The 15,809-nt window shown below is 40.4% G+C and overlaps 2 protein-coding genes across 2 annotated transcripts; both read left to right on the top strand.

Annotated features, from left to right (window-relative positions):
• The first annotated feature begins 235 nt into the window (after positions 1-235).
• Positions 236-10,307, top strand: slc12a3 (solute carrier family 12 member 3). Its single transcript, XM_061283295.1, has 26 exons — positions 236-511; positions 648-776; positions 880-955; positions 1,083-1,178; positions 1,620-1,759; positions 2,029-2,139; positions 2,382-2,493; positions 2,584-2,714; positions 2,797-2,881; positions 3,348-3,508; positions 3,813-3,920; positions 4,012-4,135; positions 4,593-4,694; positions 5,124-5,279; positions 5,361-5,460; positions 5,638-5,749; positions 6,150-6,275; positions 7,088-7,194; positions 7,293-7,375; positions 7,474-7,548; positions 7,774-7,878; positions 7,963-8,074; positions 8,485-8,571; positions 9,031-9,169; positions 9,774-9,841; positions 9,913-10,307. Exons 1-26 carry the CDS (start codon positions 236-238, stop codon positions 10,052-10,054), a joined length of 3,063 nt encoding a protein of 1,020 aa, XP_061139279.1. The 3' UTR covers positions 10,055-10,307.
• Positions 10,308-11,002: 695 nt separating this feature from the next.
• herpud1 (homocysteine-inducible, endoplasmic reticulum stress-inducible, ubiquitin-like domain member 1) lies at positions 11,003-15,717 on the top strand. Its single transcript, XM_061283296.1, has 8 exons — positions 11,003-11,398; positions 11,799-11,876; positions 12,107-12,184; positions 12,512-12,675; positions 12,991-13,101; positions 13,227-13,601; positions 14,073-14,187; positions 14,271-15,717. Exons 1-8 carry the CDS (start codon positions 11,246-11,248, stop codon positions 14,454-14,456), a joined length of 1,260 nt encoding a protein of 419 aa, XP_061139280.1. The 5' UTR covers positions 11,003-11,245; the 3' UTR covers positions 14,457-15,717.
• The last annotated feature ends 92 nt before the right edge of the window (positions 15,718-15,809 follow it).

Consider the following 15,809-nt stretch of genomic DNA (forward strand, 5'->3'; position numbering starts at 1 on the left):
ATTGTGGTGTGCTTTCATAGATCCTCTAATGAATTCTGTAACTGTTCATTAACATGGCCTCTTATATAGCCTGAAGCTCTTCCTGGTCTGTCTCAAGTGGAATATAAAACTGACTGACACAATGAAGCCTCCTTCATACGGCCTCGACAAGCCAATGTCTTTCTCCCCTTGACTGGCCTGTTTAAAACTGCTTTCATACAAATATATACATTTCAAGTATATATTTGTATTCTGAATGGAGCTTCAAGTTATCAGCGATGGCGTTCATCTGTCCGCATACAGACCCAAAATTGCACAATCAGTGACCGATGGCAAGACAGCATCAGCAGAGTCTGATTATTGCAATTTCTACGGGGACTGCAGTCCGATTGTGTCCTGTGGATCGGATGTCCAAAGTCGCTATGAGACCCTGGATGCCCCGCCAAACTCGGACTTCTACGCCAACACTGAAGTTTGCGGACGACGGAAGCGCTTCAGGCCGTCTCTCTACCAGCTGTATGCCAACCATGAGGTGAGGAAGCATTATGTGCCATCTATTCAATTTTCATTTCATTAATTTATTAATTTAAATTTAATTCTCATTTAATTTGAAGCACATTTGTAATTGTTCATTTCTTTTCTGCTACATTTTCATTGCCTTTAACTAGGATGACGCGCAACCTCCCATGTATGAGGAGACAACACCTGCAGGCATGGAAGGAGACAGCTCAGATGAAGAGGAGCAAAAAGATCCAGTGCCTGAACCGACGCGATTTGGCTGGTTTCATGGAGTCATGGTTAGTCGAGAAGAGTGGATGTTAGTGGTTAATAGCCTTTCAGGCTGAATAACATGTACTACCAGTATATTTGATAATATTCGGTCCGTGAATATCGTTCTAGATCCGTTGCATGCTAAATATTTGGGGTGTGATCTTGTACCTGAGGCTCCCTTGGATTACCGCCCAAGCTGGCATAGGCAAGTAAAATAAAACTTTTCCTGACCTGATAAATATGCTGTTTTAAATCATTATCTACCGAAGAAAAAAATAAAATCCTGTCATTATTTTGACATTTTCTTCCTTTCCTGTTGCGTATTTCTCCAGGTCTGACCTGGGTGATCATCCTGCTCTCCTCATGTATAACTGGCATCACTGGTCTCTCCACATCTGCTATCGCTACCAACGGCAAAGTCAAAGGAGGTTTGCTCCATCTGTGAATAATTGTTGACTAATACAAGCAACATGACACCTTGAAAGATAACAGTGGTGCCATGAGATACGAGTGTCCTGACGTTTTTTGAGCCGTTGGCCATTTTCTTTTTTTTTTTGCTTTGACTTACGAACACAAACTTAAGATATGAGCACTGACATGGTAGCGTCAGACAGTATTAGTAGATAATCTTCCGATAACGAGGCTTCAAATGAACATTTTATTGCAACTCTCAGTATTCTCCCAATTTTGCAGTGTCAATATTGTCAATCTGTTATTAAAAAAGCGACCGCACGATAAAGTCCGCTGCCTACTTGCTCGTGTGACAGGCCCGATGTTTACCCGATTGTAACGAATCTGAGTTGTTTTCTCAATTATGGATGGAAGGGCGAACGGATGATCAAAATAAATGGCTTCTCCTTTTTCTTCAGGTGGGACCTACTTTTTAATCAGTCGTAGCCTTGGTCCGGAGCTTGGTGGGTCCATTGGTCTGATTTTTGCCTTTGCTAATGCTGTGGCCGTTGCCATGCACACTGTGGGCTTTGCTGAGACTGTTGTAGACCTCATGCATGTAAGTGCCATACCGAGTGGACATTTCTTCAACTTTTTTACTCATTAATTTGCAATTATTGTGTGTTTCATTCAGCCAAGGACAGTTTATTTTTAAAATTGTTTGGAAACACAGGAAAGGTCAAATCCCTCATTGACCAATGCAATTGACAAATTATAATTTAGCATGCTCACCCCAACTAATTTTGTTTTTCATGATTGGGTGTCATTTACTTGGTGTTTAATGTTCTTTATCGTCGGTTTCAAACTCTGATTTACTTTGTCTCTCAGGAAAATGGCGCTGTGATGGTGAACCGAATCAATGACATCCGCATCATTGGTGTCATCACAGTCACATGTCTTTTAGGAATATCAATGGCTGGAATGGCATGGGAGTCAAAGGTAAGCTCAACTAAATATAAGGGCATACTTAAGTAGTCAAATCTTTAGGCTCCCCTGAGTACATCTAGTCAGAACTTCTCTGCCTCACATCTCAAATTATTTTAATAAACATTTATATGTAAACATTACATTGGGCTTAGTCATTACTGAGATAACGCTCCGAACTAGTGGTGCATTCAAAAAGCAGTGGCATATTTGAAGAAACCTTATTTCTATGTGAATGTGTTTTTTGTCTTCCAAAGGCCCAGGTTTTGTTTTTTCTGGTCATCTTGGTGTCATTTTCCAGTTACGTTGTTGGAACCATAATCCCTGCATCACCGCAGAAACAGGCCAAAGGTTTTTTTAGCTATAAAGGTGATTTGTTCTATTGTTGCATTTGCCCATACAAAATCTTGAGCCCTCTGACTTACTGTCTAAATAACAGACGGAATTCCCTCCCAATAGCGGAGATTTTTGCAAACAATTTTGTGCCCGATTGGCGGGGACCGGAGGGCAGCTTCTTTGGTATGTTCTCGATTTTCTTTCCTTCCGCAACTGGCATTCTGGCAGGAGCTAACATCTCTGGAGATCTGAAGGTATGTCGCATTTTCCTCTCCTCCCTCGTCTCCTCACCCGTCCGTCTCTTCTTGTTTGAAATATTGCTTTTCCCATTGTCAGGATCCAACAGTGGCTATCCCCAGAGGAACACTAATGGCTATCTTCTGGACCACTTTGTCATACCTCATAATCTCTGCAACCATTGGTATTGTATTGTCAGAAACAAAAGTCGTGTGGAAGGATGTTTTAAGATTGAGTTCATATTTTTGTGTCGCTACATAATCTTATAACAGCAGGGTCCTACTTTAAGCATTTTTGGGTGATGGCCTTGCCAGAACAGACACTGGCCCTGTATAACCACGATGTGATACGTTTCAATGGTTGTTTCATATTTAGTGACTTTATATTTTATGATATTGAGAAGGTATTGATTCTGTGTAGTTACTTTTTTGTTTTTGCGGTGGATTGTATAATTATTATTATTATTATTATTTAATTTGAGGTATTCTGGGCCTGAGCTCTTGTTTAAACCATTTCTTATGGAAGGATTTAACCTATTACAGTGCATCCGGAAAGCCTGTAAAGTACTATAAGTAATAAGTTTGTGTCTAAACCATATATCGTGTGTGTGTGTGTGCGTGGGCACCGTTTGTGTTTCTTATTGCTTTCAGGTTCCTGTGTGGTTAGGGATGCATCTGGACTGTTAAATGACACCTTGGCCTTCTCCTCATCCAGCAACCATTGTGTTGGTTTACCTTGTCACTATGGCTGGGACTTTACCGACTGCATCAAGAACAAAACATGCATCTTTGGCATTAGCAATTACTATCAGGTCAACATACGAACACACACACCATCAAAATGAAGGATATGTTTTTCTTGTCTTTCTATTGGTACATCTGTTAGGGGATTACAATATATTTCTTATACAGACCAACATCAAATGGGTTTGTTTCAAATAGTTCAAATACCTAAACAGAACAGTGAGTGGAAATTGAAATTTGTAGCTATTGCTGAACTGGGTCTATTTTGAAACCAAAGGTTTAGAGTTTTCCCTCTGTACTCTTCTAGTTTGCCTGAATGAGTTATTCTAAGATGCAATATGTTTGTGAACAGTAAAGAGAATCTTTTTACAGTCAATGAGCATGGTGTCAGCCTTTGCTCCACTCATCACTGCTGGTATATTTGGGGCGACACTCTCTTCTGCTTTGGCCTGCCTCGTGTCTGCACCCAAAGTGTTCCAGGTACTATACAGACTTAGACATCTGGAAGTTTGCGCACGTGCGTTGATATATCTTTACAATATGTATCTTATTCTGTCTCCGCTTTCTGTAGTGTCTATGCAAGGACAATCTCTACCCTCTGATTGGCTTCTTTGGCAAAGGTTATGGCAAAAATGATGAAGCACTCCGAAGCTACCTCTTGGCATTCATAATTGCTGTCTGTTTCATTCTCATTGGTGAGGATTGGAACTTAGGATGTGCTATTTTGGGTCATCCTATTTTCTTGATGTAATAATTTGCTGTTTTGGGTCATCTTATTTTCTTAAATTAATGAGATTTTTCTCCCCCAAAATGTAATTCCAATTGATTAGGCTGCATTTTAGACGTCGTTACAAATTAAAACCAAACTGTTTCCAAATTGAAGTTGTATCCGCTAAGTTATATTTGGCCCTGGCTCTTGACCAGTGTATACATCAGAAATTGTACACAATGACTGGGCTCTTATTAGATATATTTTTTTAGACGTACAAAAATATTGCAAAATGAAAAGGAAGACAAAATATTTCGAAGAAACCAGTTCATAATTGGGACACAAAGACTTTGAAATTACACAGCACAATAAGGTAAAAGATTGATATTGAGACACTGACAGATCCTTTCTGTTCTTGTCCTTTTCTTTTTATGTTCACGCAGCCGAGTTGAACACGATAGCTCCGATCATTTCCAACTTCTTTCTCTGCTCCTACTGTTTGATCAACTTCAGCTGCTTCCATGCCTCAATCACCAACTCTCCTGGTAAGATGGGACACGTTCGATACACAGTACTGTACCCACAGAGCTACCGTAATTTTCGGACTATAAATCGCACCGGAGTATAAATCGCACCAGCCATAAAATGCCCAAAAAAGTGAAAAAAACCACATATATGTATATGAGTATAAGTCGAAAAACTATGAAAATAGTTTGACTTATAGTCTGAAAATTACGGTATTAATTTTTTTTAAGTAAATTCATTACACTATGTTTTCATATTGTATCAAGTCGTGAATGTGTGGATTTAGGTCAAACAGCAAATACCTGTAAATTATACTGTGGACATAAATTAATACGTGAGGAATATTTTGTTAAAGATTTCATGGCGCTGATAACAAACACTTTACTAACTTAATTTCGGGAAGTAACACAATACAACACACTCTATCCTGAGATTTTGTCGTGTTACAGGTTGGCGTCCATCCTTCAGGTTCTACAATAAGTGGCTGTCTCTGCTGTGTGCTGTGTGTTGTCTGGTTATCATGTTCTTATTGACTTGGTGGGCAGCTCTCATTGCCTTTGGTGTTGTCTTGCTCCTATTAGGATACACACTCTACAAGAAGCCTGGTAAGCATGCTGCACACTTAGTTGAAAGACACACTAACTGTCGTTAACTCACGTGCTTTCTTTTCTTTACTTTGTGCCTAGCTGTGAACTGGGGCTCGTCGGTGCAGGCCAGCTCCTACAACATTGCACTCAATCAATGTATGGGACTTAACCAGGTGGAAGACCATGTGAAGAACTACAGGTCAATGACTGAGTATTATCCCTACTGTCCTGTCACCAGAATCATTCATTTAAATTTAAATAAAAAGAAATCTGGCATGTCGAGTATTTAGTTCAAGCAAGTTGTACGTTAGACGCGTTCTCCGACTGCTCTTAGTAGTTCAATATGTTGGCAAATAAGTGTGTGTCTTTATTGCAGACCACAGTGTTTGGTGCTGACGGGACCTCCCAGCAGCCGGCCAGATCTTGTGGATCTCGTCAGCTGTTTCACAAAGAATCTCAGTCTCATGATTTGTGGCCATGTGGTCACTGTGAGTACAACACAATATATTTAAGTGGTTAGCACATCTGCCGAACAGCGCTGAGGTTGTGCGTTCAAATCAGGGGCGCTGTTCGGCATTAAGGCCTACTGGTCTCTTAGAAAGAGGTCCACAAACACCGGTCTGCAGAGTCTGGGCTCAAACATGTGGGCCCGCAAAGACAAATTGTGGATCGACTTTATGTCAATACTAAAATTACAAATTGTCTTCACTGTTAAAAAATAGATTTGCTGGCAATTTTTATTACCATTCTTCTTTTAAAAAATATTAGAACAGGCTCTAGTTGATCCAAGACCATGATTAGGAAAGGTGCTATGATGGACAGATGGCTGGAATTGGAAAAAATACTTTCATGATTGTTCCTGACATTTTCTTTGTCACACTCTTCCAGACTGATCCCTCTGCACTTGTGAAAAGTGAAAGTCCTATTTCCTGGTTGACCCAAAGAAAGGTGAAGTCATTTTACAAAAGCGTGGTGGCTGCAGACCTACGATCGGGGGTGAACATGCTGCTACAGGTCATAAGACTTCATTGAGTACACTCTGCCCGTCCGTCCGTCTGTCTGTCTGCCAAGTACAATGCTTTCTAACCTGATGCTTCGCAGAACTGTTTTGGAATTCATGGAAAGCGATGAATCATTTTAATGACTGAAATCTGTTTTGTTTTCTTCAGTTTTACGAGGAAATATCACTCCTACCTACTTTTACAAACTACATTGTTCTCAGCTGATATGACATCTCCCTCATTTACTTTAAATTTACATGGCTCCGTTATTTGAGAAATGTGGATTATACAGGGTACGGCAAAAATGATCTGACACGTTTGTAGGTTTAATAAAATGCAAATTAAAGAAACAAAAAAGTTCTTTTTTTATTTTCGAAAAGTACATTTTGTTTCGTTTCATTCCATTTTCGTTTCGTTTTCGAATAATGTTATTTTGGTCTTACCGCTGCCCCATTTTCTGGAGTTTTGGTGGTGCGAGGTCGGCCGGTTGATTTTCATTTCAGTGCATTTTATTAAACCTACAAATGTGTCACATCATTTTGCCGGACCCTGTGCATTATAAGGAAATTAAAGAATGTGAATAGATGGATGGACATAATATCTCAGTTGACCAAAATACTAACAATACGACTTAATCATAATTTAACTCAACTATACGTAGGAGCAGTGACAATGTGGCCAAATACTATGCTCGTCATTGTTTTCGAAGGCAACACATAACGGAGCAAAATAAAACCTACTAGCTCACAAGAACTTCTGTTATGTAACAGAAATTAAATCAAGTTTTTCTTCTTTCTACTTGTAATGTTGTCATGTGAACACCAGGGAACAGGTTTGGGTAGGATGCGTCCCAATGTCCTTCTGATGGGTTTCAAGACAGACTGGCACAGTGACTCGCCACAGGCCACACACAGTTACGTGGGAATATTGCAGTGAGTGGTATTTGTATACATAGTCATGCACCATATAGAATATTCAACATCAAGACTACACAATGTGTCGTTGTGAACTTGCGCATCTTTTTGTCCAGGGATGCGTTTGACCTTCAGTATGGTGTGTGCGTCTTAAGAACAAGAGAGAGACTGGATGTTTCTCACATATATCAGTCACATGGTGACAATCTCAGTTCAAGTACATACATTTTAAATAAAACAGAATATTTAGAACTTCTAACCCCCCAAATTTGTATTTTGTTTTCTTTTTTTAAACAGCAAACCCAGGCTTTGATGGAGACCTGAAAGGCATTAACCCTTTATATGCCACTTCTGGAGTTAACATCATTTCATGTATGTAGCTAATATTATAGAGGTCATGAATTTAGTTATGAAAGTCTAGATATTCATTCGCACCGCTCGTGTATAAAATATGCTGTATGTAGATCATATGTACTGCATACCTACCTACCTACCTACCTACCTACCTACCTACCTACCTACCTACCTACCTACCCTACCTTCCCTACCTAACCCAACCCACCTAACCTACCTACCTACCTCACACTTTATTTGCAGCAGCTTCATCCATTGACACAGCGACTCAACCGAGTAGGCCTACAATGTTTCAGAAAAAACAAGGAAAGAGGACAATTGATGTCTACTGGCTGTCTGATGATGGAGGTCTGATTATGAAGATGATTACCTTATACGCAAGTCTGCATGACTGAAAAATGTAATTCCTCATGTTGTGATGTTTCTAACTAGGTCTTACCTTGCTGCTCCCTTACCTCCTAACTCGGAGGAAGCGCTGGTCCAAATGTAGAGTTCGAGTGTTTGTGGGAGGAGACAATTCCAACAAGGATGCGAGGAGAGAAGAGTAAGAAGTTTATGTTCTACAAGTTGTAAAGACTTCTTCAAATGTGGTCACTGCAAATTCATGAAAAAAAAAAAAATTGACAAATGTTGAACTTCCCACGTTTTACATAACTCTGGGTAGTCCATGTGCAGTTTGCAGGTGTGGACATAAGATACACTTACTGAGCTTGCCAAACCTGATAACATGCTTTTTATTCAAATATAAACTTTTATATGCTAGATAAATAAAATATGTAATGTGATTAATGCATGCATGCAAATAGGGCAAAAGCAAGTTAGTTGACTTGTTTGTTAGTACTGTACCGTAATTGGCTGTTGACAATTCCAGGCTGCCTCTTGACACACTTGGAAGAGGTGATAGAGAAAATGGATGGATGAAGTTTACACTATAGTTTTATTATCTCTCTCCAGGATGATGAAACTAATCAAGAAGTTCCGTCTTGGATTCCATGATGTAGAAGTGCTTCCTGACCTCTTTCAAAAACCCCAACCTGGAAAGTAAGCTTGTTGTGATGTTTACCACAATTGAGATAATAATGATTAATGAAGCCTTGTTTTGCTGAAGAAAGAAACACATACATTAGAGGACCATGCTTCCTGTCGAAAAGACAGAACCAACTATTGGGAAATTTGGCATTAGCTGGATGTTTGGAAGTCATGGTTGTCTAGAACTAGGTCTGGTCTCGAACTGGTGGCTTTCCAGACCATCTCTTCCTATAGGGCTAACCATTTACCACCCAGGAAGGACTGCCTTTTGGTCATCATTTGCTAACTTCATCATGGCCCAGCAATCGCTATAGGAGCCAGATGATGGAATCACCACCAGGTTTATCAAATTGAGGGGAACAAATTAGACCTTCCACAGCTTCGTTGCGTTGTTCTCCCACATTCAAAAAATAAGGATAAACGGTTCGGATGGACACTTGAACATGTGGTTCATTTTTCTCATTGTAACAGCATTCATCAGTTTGAGGATATGGTGAGTTCATTCAAGTTGGACACAAGCCCAAAAGGTGAACCTGAATCCAGCTCATCAAGAGTACAGGACGAGCCCTGGTGGATCACAGAACAGGACTTGGAGAGGAACAGAACCAAGGTGAGTCCGATGAGGAATATCAGCTTCTGGAAGTTTGCAATGCCCAGGGTGGTCCACATCGGCCTGAGGATGTTGCTGGCAGTGGACAGCATTGTGTCCATTTCAGCAGAGCTATGGAGAAGGTGTTGTTCTTGATGGAACAAGTCTTCTGTGCTCGCTGAAGCTTCCATTCCCAAGTGGAGAAGGGGATAGCTCGCGATAAACAAGCATTTATTATAGAAATCAGCAGGCTAGCAGATGGAACGGAGTACGGTCACGCTGAAATTTCTGTAAGTTGGACGGCGCTAACACAGTAATGGCTGCTGCAAAACATTATTTGGCCAGTTAGAGATGGATCGGATGACGGAGAAGAATCGCTTTAAGAACTTGATATGGCTTTTCTCAGCTAAACAAGAAGTTATAATGCATACAGTGTTTGGGTGTTGGGAAAAATGGCCACAATTCAACACAGAAAAGTCTCCACTTTGGACAGAGATCATCCCACATCCTTGTCCGAAATAATACCTCTTTCTGAAAATGCAGATAAGGGCACGCTACAGTTATTATTGCCAGAAATAATGACAATATTGAATACTCAACGCGTTCACATTTCTGTGTAAACCAGTCTTTCCGTCAGATTCGTCTAAATGAGATTCTGCAGGATTACTCCCGGGAAGCCGCACTGATTGTTATGTGAGTAATAGTATTTGTGCATATGCTACTCAATGTCAATGTCATTAATCTGGCCATATATATGTACCCAGCACCATGCCAGTGGGAAGGAGAGGAGTATGCCCCAGTGTCCTGTACCTGGCATGGCTGGAATTCCTGTCACGTGACTTAAGCTCCCCTGTCTTGTTGGTCAGAGGCAACCAAGAAAACGTCCTCACCTTCTACTGCCAATGAATAGTCCTCTTTTTTTTTTTTTTGCATATAAAATGAACAGCAATTGATCATTTCTGACAAATCGACATCTTAATGAAACAGTTAATCTGAGTCACTATGACTAATAATCACAACCATAAAACCATGTGTCATTTGCTAACAGTAGTAGTGGCTTTTATTTGGCATAAAGGGTCTTGCCAAGGAACCATTATGGTTTGTTTTAATTTACAAGCTATGTAACAAGCCGTGTGTTATGCATTCATCCTGTACTATTCACCCCTATATTATCCAGTAAACTGCTTATCACAAAAAAGTCCATCACCAGAGCTACTGTTCTTTGAGTAAGAAAACTCTAATAATAATAATAATAATAATAATAATAATAATAATAATAATATTAATAATAATAGGTTTTATATTGCGCTTTTCTAAATACTCAAAGCCCCTTTACATAGAAAATTCACGCATAATCGCGCATATACATATGTACACACTCACACACACATTGTTACACAAGATAGGCGAGTGCACCCCTACACCACCAGCGATCCCCATGTTTTGATAGCTAAATCCGTATATTCTATTAATGACGTCTTCCAGCCACTCCCAGATTATGCAATATGACTTTGTATATATATATATGACTGTCTTTTACATAAAAACCAATCCTGTTGTACAATGGTCACTCACTCTTTCAATTTCCATATGCACAAGACGTTCCCGGAAATGTTGTAATTTCCCAACATTTCTTGTAAACCGTCGGTTGATAACTGGAAATCACTCAATAATATTTTAACCTCGGTCAGTTCAGGCTGGGATGTGATCATTAATACGGAGTATATCATCAAAAGAATTTGCATTTCATTTGAAACGCTGTCTTATGATGTCTTTTAATAGACGATCTTTCTCTTAAGTATCATTTGCGCATGCTCACAACGCGTCGTGTTTTTGACCGTCCACGTAGGAACGCGAGCAAAAGCTAACCAATCAGAAGCAGCCACACTGTTTGGCAACAACATTCCGTCTCGTCGCAGTTCGACAGCATATTATGTACAGAAGCCTATTTAACAATCCAGCTTTTGTATCCACAAGTTTGAATTTCGACAAGAAACAAGAACCGTAATTTTTGGTGACCGTAAGACTGTTTTTTTCTACACACACTGTGCTGCAAGTTATCGCCGAAACGTGACACCAAACGTGAGAAGTGGAAAAATGGACGTGGAGGACTCTCAACCGAAGACGATAAGTCTTCTCGTAAAAACACCCAGTCAGGCTTTGGAGGATCAAACAATTGAAGGAGTCCATGTGAACTGGACGGTGAAGGACTTAAAGACACATCTGTCGTCAGTTTATCCGATAAAACTGGTGAGTGTTTTGAGGCGTTGGCTAACGTTAGCGGAACCAGCTAGCCTAGTGTTGGAATGTCAAGACGAGTTGGCTCGGTTAGGCTGACTGACGCCTCTGCTCAGCTGTTGCTTTCATCGCTGTTGGCACTAGCCAAATCTAATGTCATCTAATTCTTTAATCTGTTTTATTAGAATGCATCAATGTGTATATGGTATGGACCGTTGTTTTTGTCCGACAAAATAAATGCGATTGAATGTGTGTTATCTATAAACACAAAGATGTTTGGATATAGACTCAAAACCGAGCTTTGCATCTCATTCAATTATGCAAGTGGAACCTCTACCTGCATTAGGTCGTAATTGGTACTTAAAAACCTAAAACCGATGTCATTGGTTTTCTTCTCGTTTGTTCCCATCAGGCTGTTAGTGACCAGAGGCTCATCTATTCTGGCAAACTTCTACCCGACCATCTTTACATTCGAGATCTCTTCACACAGGTGTGTTTGTCTGTTTGCCCTTGCAAAATTCGATTCATAATATCATACAGAATGTATATCAAAGTGGATCATTTATTTAACTTGCACTCATAAGTAATTACTTTGTAATTGCATGTAAACAAGTAATTGGTTCTCGGGAGTACCTACCTACCCTAAGTTCAAGATCAAGAGATGTGAAGAAAAACTGAGCTTGCCTCATGAGTCATGACTCTCTCTCTTTGCCTTCCCAGACAGATACCATTCCCACACTGCATCTAGTCTTTGCTGTAAAGATGCAACCCAAAGCACATCTGGGGGCAAGACCAAAGGTGAGCAGTGTTAAAGAACTAAGCAGTGCTGTGAAAAGGTCTTAGCCCTCTTCCTAATGCAGCATACACTTTCATTAAGACAACCTTGAGACTACGCAGATAAATATAAAAAGCAGTTTCTAGATGGGGAAAGGAAATCGGAACTATTCTGACCACATGTGAAAAAGGAATTGCCCTCTTACCTGAACTTAAGTTATAGGCCCCATTTCCTCCAGAATTGATTAAAAAAAACAAAAAAAAACACCCGTCGTAGCAGCCCTGAAAAAGATGAAGTGAAAGTTGTCATTCAGGAAGTGAAACGTAACGGCTCTTGTTTGATTTGCTTAGGTTAAGGAAGCAGGTCAGCCGCATCCCTGTAGTCCAAGGCCCACGGCATCCTCAGCGTCCTCCAGTAGCACAGCAGAGCTGAGACAGAGGAGGCAGACGTCTTCAACTTCAGATGCCACGCCGGCATCAGCCCCAGGCGTTTCCGCGTGGCCTGCCACCAACATGTAAGACAAAGTGTCAAACACTCTTGTTAGTGTTACCTGAAAACTTAAGTGAAATCAGCAGGAGTTTGAATTGTTTCATCTTGTCGAATTGGATTTCAAATGGTACCTTCATCAATTTAATATTGAGTCTTTCTTCAGTCTTTTTGAAAGCAAGGGGTCGTATTTAGAAGCCGCAAAGACAAACAGGTGTTGACAAGCACGGCTGACCCGATTTGCATCCTGAAAAAAACCGACCTAATCACTCGAGCCTTTTGTAACAGACGTAAAGTGACTTTTGCTTTTAGACAATACAATTGACCTAATTTCTTCCTGCAGGACTGGAACGCCACAAATGGCTCAACCAGCATTTCCAGCTTACTCGCTGTACAGTCCCCAACAACTTCTGTGGCTCCAGCATGTCTATGCTCGACAATATTACATGCAATAGTGAGTTTTTTTTTTTCTTTCTCCCCGGCAAGTGATACATTCCCAACACTTTAAGGCTGTAAGCTCAGTGGAGGTACTCTTGTTAGGTGTGATGGGTAACTTTGGGTGATGTGTTCTACCAACAGTCAAGCAGCTATGGCAGCAGCTGCCACCGGCCCCTCCATAGCACCCGCAACTGTTGTCCATCACCCACCTGTACCCGCTCACCAGGTACCTGTGCCAGCGCCAATGGCTAATCAGAACCCCATCAACAATCTGCAACCAGCGAACCAGAACCAAGGGCAGGACGGTGCATTCATTGACCCTGGCGTGGCCAATCAGAATATGAGAATGAACGCCCAAGGGGGACCTGTCATGGAGGACGAGGACGACGTAGAGCGCGACTGGTTGGACTGGTTGTACTCGGCGGCAAGGCTCGGTGTTCTGCTCATGATTGTGTACTTCAACTCCAACCTGAGTCGCTTCCTTCTGGTGATGGGCACCCTCTTCCTCATGTACCTGTGAGTAGGAACACCCACATTCTATCGTTATGATGTCAAATTGTATCAAGCAATAACATCTGGTAAATTTGATCACAGAATCTCAGCCGTGACCAAACTTTGATTTCAAGCACATATTTTAAGATCTATGTAAAATAAGCGTGCTGTGCTGAACAACACCTCTTCAACCGTGCCATGGTAAATGGCATTTCTGAAGCGGGGAAAAAGTCAATGTGGCCAGATGTCTTTTATCTTCCTGTGCCCGAGTTATCATTTCTGAGCAGCTTGATCACGTCCTGCAAATATTTGTTTTGTCTTATATAACCCAAGCCCACTTATGTGTCTCTACTCGCATAGAAATTCTGAAAGCAGAATCATAATGAGGCATTTGGCTCTTACATATTTAGGGTTTTTGTTCTTCACATATAGTGTTCTCAACATTTCATTTCATTTGAAGTAAGTTCTCATGTTTTTTTTTATTATTTTGTTTAGTCACACCACCGGCTGGTTCTCACTTAGAAGACGACAGCAGGTCCAAGGACCCAACCACCTGCAGCCCCCCGAAGTCCTGCACAACCAGGAGAATGAGGACAGAATCCCAAATCCTGTACATAAACAACAATTCATGATGACTTAAAGCTACATTTACCTTTATTTTTATTGAGACCCTTTCATGACTTGTGTTCGCAGGGTGCAGAGCTTGCTGAAGAACAGAGAGAACTTTCTGCTGAAGGTGAAGAATCAGATGAACCCGAGCCCATGGCAGCTGTTTTGGTGCCTCCGCACCGGGTGTCAGTCTTTTGGACAGCCTGGGTCTTTTTCAAAACCTTTTTCTCTTCGCTCATACCTGAGGTTCCTCAAGGCGTGGCCAACTGACCTGCTCCGACAGACCACCCATCCCCAAGTGGCTTGAGGCATGGAATTTTTGTTATTCACAGTGGAAGAAAAACTTCAACTTGACCAAAAACAGCAGCATTATGTGCACAAGGGTGAGAGAGTGAGGCAGGATGAGGGGCAGAAGCCGCCCAGTAGCTCTTAATAATGAACTCAAGGAGAAATTTAAAATCGAACCAATATCCTGCAGTACAAAATTACATTTACTTACTCAGCCACATGAAAATGAGGTTGTGAACTGATTGTGCAACTTCACAAGTGCTTGTGATGCTCCTGATAAAAGTGACAGATCAAGCCTTTTGGCCTCTTCATCCTGGAAAAATAATTCTCAATCACAAATGTGCCAAAATTAGACCAAGCTAAACCTTTTGATTTTTGTTTATTTTTGCTGCATGTTAAAATGATCACGTGATTATGCCATGTCATTTGTGTAAAGCGGAAAAAAAAAAAAAGATTTTTAGTGTGGTGAATTTAGTTTGTTATAACCCTGTTCAGCCTTATTCCAAGCAATTTAAAGTGATAATTAAATTGACTGACTCATTACATATACATAGCATACATAAACGTATTCTTCACGCCAAGAAAAAAAAAAAAATGCTGTAATGCAAATCATCAGTCCAGCATGATTCGCAGAAGACTGCTTCGTTTTGCCCACTATTAAATTTGTCGGCAAAATAAATATTGTATATACCTTTTAACGCACTTTAATACTGTATGCAAGGATCTTTACTTTATTAGGTGTTATCTGAACAATTATTTATAATTTAAATAGTATGGATTGAGATTCGGCGTGAAACAGGTCCGTTGAAATCTGTTTGAATATGAGGAAAAAAAGCAAACTATTTACTTTTCAAATCACTTGAACGCCCAATGTATCAAGTTTCAACTCTTTACATCATTTTCTTTGTCATATCTGGTTGCTAGTCACTTGTGATCTTTGCTGACCGTGTTAGTGTGCTTTCAATACTCCAAGTATTGAAGGTTCGCTTTTACCAGATATTGATTTCAGTAGTCCTTGGGTGAAAAATGTTTTTCACCCCCTGTACTAAATCATTTGTATGTGGGACATACAATTATCCCCATTTGTTGGATTTATACCCTGGTGATGGAAATTGTGTGACCTTAGTCACTATGTACAGCATAAATGAACATTTGAAAGTTTGCTCAACGAAGTTATATTGAGTTTTGTATGTTGGGAATACTTGCAAAAAAAAGAAAATGCAATAAATATTCTTAACTTAAACATGTTTGGGTTTGTTGCAGTCGCGCCTCAGTTTGATAAGAGTATTGATTTCCCTGAAAGAGGACACATTTATTTGACACCAGGCTAAAATG

This window comes from Syngnathus typhle, linkage group LG7, assembly GCF_033458585.1.
Source record: "Syngnathus typhle isolate RoL2023-S1 ecotype Sweden linkage group LG7, RoL_Styp_1.0, whole genome shotgun sequence".
NCBI classification, from domain to species: domain Eukaryota; kingdom Metazoa; phylum Chordata; class Actinopteri; order Syngnathiformes; family Syngnathidae; genus Syngnathus; species Syngnathus typhle.